Source organism: Neocloeon triangulifer, unplaced genomic scaffold (assembly GCF_031216515.1).
Source record: "Neocloeon triangulifer isolate White Clay Creek 2 clone unplaced genomic scaffold, ASM3121651v1 ptg000008l, whole genome shotgun sequence".
NCBI lineage: Eukaryota > Metazoa > Arthropoda > Insecta > Ephemeroptera > Baetidae > Neocloeon > Neocloeon triangulifer.
Genome location: NW_026775550.1, coordinates 1,390,538 through 1,401,757, shown reverse-complemented (window position 1 = coordinate 1,401,757; position 11,220 = coordinate 1,390,538). Strand labels below are relative to the sequence as shown.

At 36.9% G+C, this 11,220-nt stretch overlaps 2 protein-coding genes across 2 annotated transcripts in view; both read right to left on the bottom strand.

Moving 5' to 3' along the window:
• Window positions 1–5,129: 5,129 nt before the first annotated feature.
• LOC132194954 (zinc finger protein 271-like) lies at window positions 5,130–10,117 on the bottom strand. The gene is made up of 9 exons (XM_059616577.1): window positions 9,991–10,117; window positions 9,461–9,588; window positions 9,280–9,411; window positions 8,865–9,226; window positions 8,412–8,808; window positions 7,676–8,256; window positions 6,822–7,157; window positions 6,273–6,508; window positions 5,130–6,219 (listed from the first exon to the last, which is right to left on the bottom strand). Exons 2-9 carry the CDS (start codon window positions 9,545–9,547, stop codon window positions 5,846–5,848), a joined length of 2,505 nt encoding a protein of 834 aa, XP_059472560.1. The 5' UTR covers window positions 9,548–9,588; window positions 9,991–10,117; the 3' UTR covers window positions 5,130–5,845.
• Window positions 10,118–10,342: 225 nt separating this feature from the next.
• Window positions 10,343–11,220, bottom strand: part of LOC132194957 (uncharacterized) — a 21,198-nt gene continuing 20,320 nt past the window's right edge. Inside the window, exon 6 of the mRNA XM_059616586.1 lies at window positions 10,343–11,062. Within this exon, the coding sequence (XP_059472569.1) occupies window positions 10,880–11,062 (183 nt within the window). The 3' untranslated portion in view covers window positions 10,343–10,879. The remainder of the gene's footprint in view (window positions 11,063–11,220) is intronic.

Here is an 11,220-nt window from a genome sequence, read left to right as displayed (position 1 = left end):
ATCAGAAACTTCTCAGAACGCACAAAGGAATGAGCTGGCGGGATAAGAAAAAAAATTGTGTATGTGTGTGGTTGGAAGAAGAGCGAAGAAGTGAGTGTAGAAAAAAAATCAAAGGAGAACACGGCCTGGTGGGAGTGGTCATACCTGAAGAGCGGCTCCAAGGACTCGATATTATACAAAAGGCGCAGCACAGTTATCTATCCTATGCGTGGAATTAACTCTCATCATTCCGACACGAACGTCCACGTAATTAATTTCATTTTTAATCACTCGGCGCTAATGGCTCTGATCAGTTATGCGAATGGGGTCGAGATTGAAAAGAATATCCAATAAATATGAACATATGTAAAATTGTAGCGTCGGGATCGAAACTCATTTTATTTTCGGGACCCTTGACTCTTCGGCGGCTCCAAAGTCAAGGTGATCCACGGGAGAAGAGGCGATCCCTCTCAAACAGCGGCCGCACACTCTTGAACTTCTGACACACATTTCACCACCGGTGAACGCGCGGCAGCTTCATTAATGCAGCGCGTCCATTCATTCGTAACGTGGTGCGGTGAAAATGGAAGTAATTTGCACCAGCGTGGTTACAAAAACAAGTACGCCAAAAATTTGGCCGCTTTATTAATAAAATAAAATAAAAACAGTTGATATTAAATTTATAAGGGCAAAGTTAAAATTTTCATTTAGCGGTTTGTATAAATATTAATTATTTTTATTAATTTTTTTTACCATTTGTTTTTCTTATTTTAAAAGTTTAATTGCATTTTATTTTTAAGACATGTTTTTAAAATATTTTTATAATGATTTATCAAATGAATTAGACAAACATGAACCCAGAAACTCAAGATTGTTTTTAGATAATTAGTGCCCTTACATTCAAAGTTCCCTATCTTTATAATTTCTCTCATAGCACTTTATTTAAGTTGTAAAGAGTTTGAAACTCATTGCCAGATCAGGTACTTTTTTGAATAAAAATATTATTTCTAATTTAATGAGAGGCAAATAGACATAAAAGTAAATAAATTTATTAATTAAAATATAACTGGCTAAAAGAATTTTGTAAGATAATTTTCTGAAAATAATATCAAATTAAATTTGCAAATTTTATATTGCATGGAGGGTTAACATTGCCTGGACCAAATTAGGCATTTTGATCAGCCTCATTATTATTATTTTTTTTTTTCAATATTTTTCGTTAATCTTTTTGCGCTTGAAACTTTTTAATGTTTAGCATAAATTTTTCTCGATAAAATGTCATAATTTATTTGAATTGTTTCTAATGTGATCATGTGCGTTACGGAAACGCTTCCCTTGTTGGAATTTTGTCTATTTTGGATTTATCTTATCTTCATCATCACCAAAGTGAAAATATTTTAAGCACCAGTTTCACCCGAGATGATCCTGCTGGGCAAAAGGCAGCACGCTTCGTTCTCGAGGCGCGCACGACACTAATTATTGATGCGATATGTATTTCATAACCCACTTTTGGCGGCCGATCGTTTTTTAACTGGTTTTACGAGGATTCTTCTCATCGCCAGCTGCTCCTCAAAAAAGTCGATCTCTTCACCAACAGCACAGCAGACCTACTTAACGCATCATCTCAGGTCTCGAGCTATAATATGGAGGACGTCAAACAAGAATAGCATTTGTTGCCATTAAAATCCAATCATCGCACTGAGGAGATGTGCTTTGACCACTTATACTGCGTGAATTAATTGTTTTCTCTCCAACTCGCTGCTTTCCTTTCGAGCAGGGCCGCCTTTCTTTGTTCTTCATCATCCGCCGCGTCCGTGGAAAACTTGATTTCTAATCTCCACTATTAAGTTGCGAACGAACAAAACAAAAGACAAAAACTGCCGCTCCTGCCAACTGTGTTAATCCTGATTTCCTTTTCCCACATCAATAGTATTGGTTATTTTCAAATTAAGAATAAAGATAATTTTAATTAATTTTTAAAAATAAATAACAAAATCTTGTAATTTTACTACTATTAATAATCTTTTGGTACAAATTCCAAAGGAAATTTTTCAAATTAAAAAAGACCTCAAATGTTTTCAATTCTATTAATTTATATTTATTTTTACCTTCCAAAATTTCAGAAGTTAATTATTTTACAAATGATTTGCATGATTCTGCATGAAAGTAACGTTTCTACAATTTCTACTGTTATAATTATATAAGTCCATACTCAGGACGCTGAGCCTGCTCTGAGCATTCTCGGCTGGCGGCTGTTTCTACGGTGATGGTATTATAATTAGTCGGATTAGATAAACAGTGTCTTCAGGATGGTCTCTCTCGGTGTTTATTGGGCCATGGAATGAGACTGACCCCGATAGATGGAAGCGCTTCAAACACACATGCACTGCCCAGAAATTGAACGCGTTCACAGTTATCGCTCGAGTTTCTCCTGGCACACGGCATTGGCAAAATTCTGTTCGCACCATTTCCGTCCTTTGATTTCATTGATTTCTTCTACTTAGAATCATAAAAGTTGCATTCAAAAAATTCAGACTAATAAATTTAATAAAAAACAAATTGGAGAGCAAAATTTTCTTAAATTTTTTTACTCATGGTGAGCAAAAGTTTCTCTTTTTATTTACAATTTGAATGTAAACCTGAAATAAATCTTTGTTGTTTTTTAAATTACCGTATCCTAAAAAGCTCAGGTTTTGCTAATTTGATTTATTTTTCTCTCTTCCTCGAAAGTAATTTCATTTTAATTTCAAATAATGCTTGCGATGTGAGGTCTTCGCGGTCCAGCGGCGTGGATGAAGGTCAAGGCCGCGCCTTCCTGGTTGCTCAGCCGCCGTGGTGCGGCGGGTTGTATACACGCATTACATGTAAATGATGATTCCTGGCCGCTCTCTCGCGGCGTATTTGTCGCATTAGTTTAATAACGGAGATTATACATGAACCACCAGCCGGGTTCATCAGAAAGGAAGAGATATAAAAAGAGGAAAGTACGTCTCTCTAGAACACGCTCCCATTCCGCGCCTACTCGACGGATAATTTCGTCCACAATGAGCAATCAAGAAGAAATAAGGGAATTAAGGCTGAGTGGGCATAAATTACATTCATAAGTGCGCGCCGGCGGATGAGTCTGACAGTCTATTCATGTAGCATGTTAAGTTTGTTTGCCTTTTTGTCTGCCTTCTGCAATGTGCGTCACTCGATCTGCATATTTGACTGTTTCACTTTGGGAATGCTGAAGCGGAAGAGGTGTAAGGGTGTACCTGACTTGTATTCTAATTGAATACTAATAAAAATAGCTTGCAAAAGTAAAAAAAAAAATTGATTTTTATTTTTAAAATTTTTAATTAAAAAATTATAAAACAATAATTTTTAAACATTTATTCCAATTTATGTTTAATTTAATTTTTGTTTTGTTTAATTCATTTTATTCTTAGAACAGAAATCAATGCTTTATAATTATTATGCTGAAATTAAGAATAATTTATGTTACATAAATCAAAAAAATATTTAAACCTATCCAATTGGTTTGACATAAATTATTTAAGAGACATTTTCTTGATAGGCCATGTGACTGTGAAATGCATTAAATAACGGCAGGAAATTTATAAAATAATCCAGAAGTAAAATGAATTTTAATAATTAAAATAAATCAATTCAATTGTTTTATTCTTTTACTTGTCCATTCAAAATTACTATAAACTTAATGAATTTTCTTGGACAAACGAAGAATGCAAAAAGAATATCAACTTTAAAAGGAATTAAGATAAATCATTTATATATTATAGAAGAACAGCTGAATTCTAACCGCGAGTTAACTGATCAACTCAAAGAGCATCTCTTGCTTGCTTCATTTAGCAGATTTAACGACCCGCAAATATAATTGCAAGCGCCAATTAGCGCTGAGCATCTTCTCTGCAAAGGACTCGTCTTCCCAAACAAGTGGTAATTAGAAAGAAACCCAGCAGAACCGGCATCTCACCGAAAAATGCTTGTGGTGGAAGAAATACACAAACAGAAAAAGTTGCCCAACCGAGATAACGGTACATTTTTCACTATCACGAGCGGTGACATAAATCTTCATTTCTCCTGCGCGTGGTCACGAAATCGAGCCAATCATGCGTGCTGATTTTTGTTTCACTAATTAAATTTCTCGCAGATCTGGAATTCTCCTTTGGCGCGTGTACAAGTACATTTTTATTGCGTGCAATTATCGGATGCACTTGTCTGCTTTAAGTGCGGCGAGTATGTATCCGGCCGATTGATTGCGCTCGGCCTGAAGAAACTGTATCGGTCCGAAGTATGGGTTTTTGAATGAATGAAGGTTTTGAGGTCACCAAGTCTGCCGTTCTCCTTCTTCCTTTTGGTGGTGCTCCTCGTGTGCATTTCACTGCCTTCTATCACATAATGGAAGTACCCGAATAGGCACGAAAATCAGGCCAATCATAATTTGCTGTTCACTTTTTTGTCTTGGAATGCCACCTATGTTCGTGCTCACTTCCGGAGCAACTTGATAATTTTCGCGAGTGGACGCTAATGACGTTACAATGAAGTTGACTCGTCCTACTCTTTGCATTATTATGTGTAAAAGGAAAGTGATCAACACCAAAATTCTTTTTAAATTTACATTTCACACGCAAATTTAAAATTTTAAGTGTTTTATATTTAATATTTCTAGGAAACGTAATTAAAAAATTTAACCTTTGACGATCATGTTTGAAATTGATTACGGAAAACGTGCTTTTCTTCCATCACAACTTCTGAAATAGACTATTCCGCGATACTAGAAGGACCAGCAGTTTGCCTAAATCACAGGCGCTCTACAATTCTATCTTATTAAAAATAAAACTTTGCCTTCATCAATATTGTGTGAAATTTTCAAATAATAATAATAAAACAAGGATTTTTAGATAGAACAATTGAGATCAGCAACAACTTTATTGGGTCTTACTTTGTACACAAAAACAGTACTAAGAAATTGTGACCATTTCCATTAACAACTATAAACAGATGCTCACAATTAACAAATAAAACCATCATTTTTATTTTAAAAAGAGCCATACCAAAACGATTAGTCTCATCATTTTCAATTCATCCTAAAAATAACAGTCAACAGATATAAAACACTTTTCTATGAACATAAATATTTTCGAATAGATTTTTTTACATGAATCACGCATACCAAAATCACGTTTAAGTTAGAAAATATTTCACAAAATCTTCAATCACTCATTTGAGAAAATGTTTATTGTTACCTTCAAGGGAATTCAGTAAGTGCTACTTAAAAAGGATAGATTGTACTGTCTACTTGTAAGGTTTTTGGCTGTAAAATTGCTAAATCTTTAGATCTATTTCAAAATTGTGCTTCTATGCGTAAAAGACGTATCGTCATAAACCATAAGTATGAATTGTGTTCATACAGCTACTCAGATGCTGCATATTTTTGAGTAGCAATTTGTTTTTTTATTTGTAATTTTAACTAGAAACTGACAAAAATTTGTAAAATTCGAGATGAATTGATGCAATTTTTTTTATTGTTATTTAAAAACACAAGCTTCTGTGAGAATGAATTTTTGGAAATGCTCCTAAACCACCCACAAAAAATTATCTTTTTCAAAGCTATCAAAAAGGAACTGCATGCTTAATTTTTTTCAATGAATTGAAGTATTCCCTTGAAATGATCCGCTCTCAATCTGAGCACAGAATTTAAAAATTTAATATATAATTCGAAATTATAGAGATCAGTGTTTCATAATAAAAAAGCAGAAACTTGGAATAATTTGTTGGCAGCCAGAGAGGAGAATAGAGAAATTTTGATCCTGGAACCACAGGTACACAAGAATGCTCAGCCAACGCAAATGAGATTTTACTTTCAATAAGATGCCGCAACAACGGGCACACTCGGCGCCAAAACCAGCTGGTTGGCCAGTGGCGTCGGCTCTTCGGGCTGCTGTGGCGGGGGTGGATTTTGGTCCGAGGACTCGGAGGCGCTTTGGCCGTGCTTCTTCATGTGCCGAAGCATGTTGGTCTTCTCGACAAAGGATTTGCCGCAGGTCCCGCAAACGAAATTCTTTTCCGAGTCGTGACTCCTCTTGTGACTCACCAAATGTCCTTTGCACATGAAATCCTTGCCGCAGACATCACAACTGAACGGCCGCTCTTTCTGGTGGGACCGTTGGTGAAACAGAAGGTTGCCCTTCAGAGGAAAGGACTTTCCACACTCGGTGCAGGAAAACGGGCGCTCGCCTGAACAAAAATTAATTGATAATTTTTCTTTTCAATGTCGGTGAAAATCTCACCAGTGTGGCACCGCATGTGGTTCAAAAGATGCTCTTTTCTCGTGAATGGCTTCGAGCAGACATTGCAGCAGTGAGGCGTTTCCCCCGTGTGCTGCCGCAAATGGTTGGTCAGGTGCTCTTTTCTTGTAAAAGTCTTGTTGCAGAAGTCACACCGATGAGGGGACTCGCCTGTATGGATCCGAACGTGGTTGACTAGATGCTCCTTTCGAGTGAAGGTTTTCGAACAAAAATGGCACCTGTAAGCATAGTCGGATTTTTTATTAAAATTTTTTTTCAATAAATTTATTGAAGTACAGAAGCAAAAGAAAATTGAGGCGATAATATGTTTTCTAATGCAAGTCACAAGTTATACAACAATTTTTTTCAGCTGAATTGAAGTGTGATATGAAGTTGATTCGACTTAATTTTCATAAAAAAAATCATGAAATTCATTAAGATTTTGTATGTTTTTAATGGAAATTATCTACACAAATTGTAATTTAAAAAATACTGATTTTAATAAAAAAAAAATTTAAGCTAATGAGACTAATTAAGGTCAAGATTTGTTACCTGTGAGGAGACTCGCCGGTGTGCTGTCGTATGTGGTTGGTCAGGTGCTCCTTCCTTGTAAAGGTTTTTGTGCAGTACTGGCACTTGTGGGGCGACTCGCCAGTGTGTTGCCTCACATGGTTCACCAGGTGGTCCTTTCTGGTGAAGGCTTTTGGACAAAACTGGCATCGAAAGGGGGTTTCGCCCGTGTGCTGGCGGATGTGGTTGACTAGATGCTCCTTTCTCGTAAACGATTTTGAGCAGAAGCTGCATCGGTGCGGGGACTCGCCTGTGTGTTGCCTCACGTGGTTCAGCAAGTGCTCTTTTCTGGTGAAGGTCTTCGAGCAGAAGTCACACCTTAAAAAATTTAGTAAAATTCAATATAAAAAAGGCGCAATAGCAATGAAATTAAAACTTGTTAAATGAATTGTTTAAATTTTTTCTTTCTAAATTGATAACAATTTAGAATATATCTATTTCATTCCATTTTTTAATTTTAACTTTTTTTATTTGTAATAATAAATTTTCAAAAAAAAAAAATTAAATTAAAAATATTCATTTAAAAATTAAGTTTTATATAATTTTGTTAATTGAATTTTTATTTATTATATTTTTAAAATAAAATTTTTGAAAATTGAAAAAATTGCAACTTTTAAAAGATAATAATAAAAATAATTTTTTATATAATTTGATAGCTAATTTTTTCAATTTAAAATAGAAATGCAACAACAAATTCTGCTCTTCTGGTACGTGAGGTTAATCAAGGTTAATATATCATTATTATTAAATCAACATGCACTTTCAACACTCAAATTTCCAATCTTTATCAAAAACAAAAATTAATAAATGTCATTAGAATAATTGTTTTGTCTCACCGATGAGGCGTCTCGCCTGTGTGCCACATAATGTGATTCGTGAAATGCTCCTTTCTCGTGAAAGACTTTCCACAAATTTGACACCGAAACGGGGTGTCGTTGGTGTGGCTCCTCATGTGGTTGTTGAGGTGCTCCTTCCTGGTGTACTTTTTGCCGCACACGTGGCACGCGTGGGGCGTCTCTCCGGTGTGCCACATGACGTGGTTTGTGAAGTGCTCCTTCCTCGTGAAAGACTTTTTGCAGATGTCACACCGGTGCGGCGTGTCACCCGTGTGCTTGCGTACGTGGTTCACCATGTGCTCCTTGCGTGTGAACGTTTTGGCACAGAACTGGCAGCGGTACGGCGTCTCGCCCGTGTGGCACCGGTTGTGGTTCTCAAGGTGCTCCTTCCTGGCGAAAGACTTTCCGCAGGTGCCGCAAAGGTACGGTTTGTCCCCGGAGTGGCGCTTCTGGTGCCTCTCGAGGCCACTCGCGTTGGCGAAAACGTGAAAACAGACGCTGCAGGTATACAAGCTACCACCTAAATGACACTTTCCGTGTCTGCTTAGCTCATTGTTGCTGTTGAATGCTTTTCCACAAACCTGGAAACATTTCAAGTTGGTAAATTCTTATGTAATCTTAAATAATATTAAATTTTATGGCATAAAAATTGTCCAACCAAAATATTACCGAATTTAAAAGGTATTTTAAAATAAATTTTAATTTTATTTTTAATAGACATTATTTGTAGACGTACTTGACAGGTGAAAGGCTTCTTTTCAGTGTGGTATCTTCGATGCACTATGAGTTGATACCGATACGAAAACATTTTGCCGCAGAGTTCACAAGAGTGAGCCGTGCCGAGTTGGTCCAGCTCTGAGGATTTCGACGGAGGAGGCATGATTTGGATGGAATTGGTGTTGTTGGCAAGGGCGGGGGCTGCGGAGCTCGAGGGTGCAATTGTGATGTCAGTCTGCAGTTTCCCGAACACCTCGTGGTACGCGAGCAGCTGGTTGATTTCATCTACATTAACTTTGTACAAATTCTGGGCCACCTCGAGGCCCAGGGTTTTGGCCAGTTCTGGATCATTGATCGGCTTGAAAATGCTGCCGTCGATGTTCCGAAGCTCAACAGACGCCTTGAGATCAGAAAAACTGAAATATCAATATTTAAATTTTGATTCTTTCGAGGAGAAATTTAATTTACATACCCCAGCATTGCGACTTGTTTGGCGCCTTCTTTGAAAGTTTCCTCTTTTGAATCTTCCTTATCGCCGGCCGGAGCGCCTTTGTTCTGCTCTTGGCCATTTTGACCCAGTCCCACATTCTGCTGTTCGGACAAATTGAGATCGCACTGCACTTCGCAGCTGACTAGACTGTCTGGAGGCTGAAGTTGGTTCGCCGCTTCCACTTTTTCCTTGTTCAAATCGATGGAGGCCAACTCGATTTGGTTCCCACTGCCCTCAGCGGACTGCACCAGCTCAGCCTGGTTGATGGTTTCTAGAGGAGCTTCGGTCTGGCCACTCGCCATGTTCAGCTCAGTCACGGTGCATAATTCTGTTTCTTTTCCATTCTGAAATTTATAATTTTTAATTAGAAATAATAAAAACAAAGATTAAATTTTACTTTAATTGGAAGGCTGTATGGTGATGATGGGCCTTGGAAAAAATTAGTTACGACCCAGTACTTTGCCAAGCTAGGAATGGTTGTGGTCGAAGATCCGGCTTGGGTCTCGTTGGTTACACTTTTGGTCACATTCTGGAAGAAGCAAATTTCAGATTTATTTCATTTTCTAGTAAAATATTACATCTGTTGTTGAGGAGGAGTGCAGAATGACCGTCGAGCTGACTCCTCCGTCCGGTTCGGCGGACACCTCTTGACTAGATTCTTGCATTTTAATCCGACTCCTCTTTTCCACGGTCACATCTTAAAAAGCTGAAACAGGTAATTAAGTATTACTGGAAATTTTTTAAAGAAATTTAATACAAAAACAGATCCCAAATGATGAAAGAAAGTGCGCTTTTTAATATCACTCTGGTAAAATAACGAAAGCAATTTCGCGCCTCTCTCGAATTTATAATGGGAATGCAAATAGATTTTTATGCAATCGACATCAGAATACTAATTTTGTAGCGTCGTGACGTAGTGAAAACAAGGCAGACAGTGTCAAGAGCAGCGAGCCTGCGTCGGGCAAAACAAAAGGGTGCTCAGCCCCTTACAAAATCCGCAACACCCCATGTATTGTATAGATTTTTAACCCGCACGAACTAATAATCGCGGCTGCGGACTTCGCATTTTTGATCGATTTGCAAATTATCCACGATTAATTGACCTTACCCTTCGGGACAAAGTGTTGACTTAAGCGGAGATCGCCCTTTAATTTCCAAGGGCCAAAAATCGATGAAGAAGAAGAGGAATCCGTGAGCGAAAACAGCCGCAATGATTGATGACTCACAAGGGGGCGTGGCCACGAGTCCAACTCTTTCAGGTGAATGAGTCTTACAAGCCGGAGTGTGACGACTTTTTGTCCTAGTTCCTAGACGGCTAGATTATGAGGATGTTTGACGATGAATTCGTCACCTCTCATTAATGTCAACTTGTCCAGCCTTGGAACAATTCAATTCATGTTTTTATTAGTTTATTTTTATCAGTGAAATCATGTGAATTGAAAAATGAGATGAAACATATTTTTACAGTTTTCTTTTATTTGTCTTATTGCAAAATACAATGCTATGTTACGGTACTTACGGTTGAATTACTTTGCTAATTTTGGCTTACATTTATACTTTATCTCATTAATGGTAGAAAAAAATCTAGCTGAAATTAGCCTGAAAAATTACTATATTGGGCAATTACATAGCACTTTTCCTATATTATGTACTACTAAAAATGCCCATAATTTTTATTTAAATATTTTCGATTGATCTCTGCACATTTACAATTTAAAAACAAATTGTGACTAGAAATAATTATTTATCGTTTGTTGGAAATATATTTACATATATTTATCCTGCCAAGGCACTCCTGTTTTTTTTTTACAACCAGTAATAACTTTAAATGCAGTTCACTTTTATAAGAACAACCAATGCACTGCAGTAACAACCTATCGTCAGATTAAAATAATTGACTTTCGTTCAGTGTAATAATATGGAGTAAATTTTATCATTGGACGTAAAGAGAAAAAGGCACAATGAATTTCGACGAAAGTATAATAAAAATTGCCACTTTATAGTTCTGTGGTGATTTCGTCTTGAGGTCTGAAGCCCAAGGGGTAGTAGCTTTCGTAGAAGTAGAGCGAGTTCTGTGACCACTCGGAGGCATTTTGTAGCAGGGCTGGTATTTCGATTGACTCACAACCTTTGGTGTCTTCGTTGTCAGATAAGTTGCCGTCCGGACCTCCATAATTTGGCTGCAAAATTAAAAATTATATTTAATGTATGAAAAAAAACTTGACTATTAAAATGATACCGTTTTAAAAAAAGCAATAAAAGAATTTTAGTAACTAACAGATCATTTAAAAAGAAAGAATTAAAAAATATTGAAAAAGTTCCTTTTAAGAGAAATATT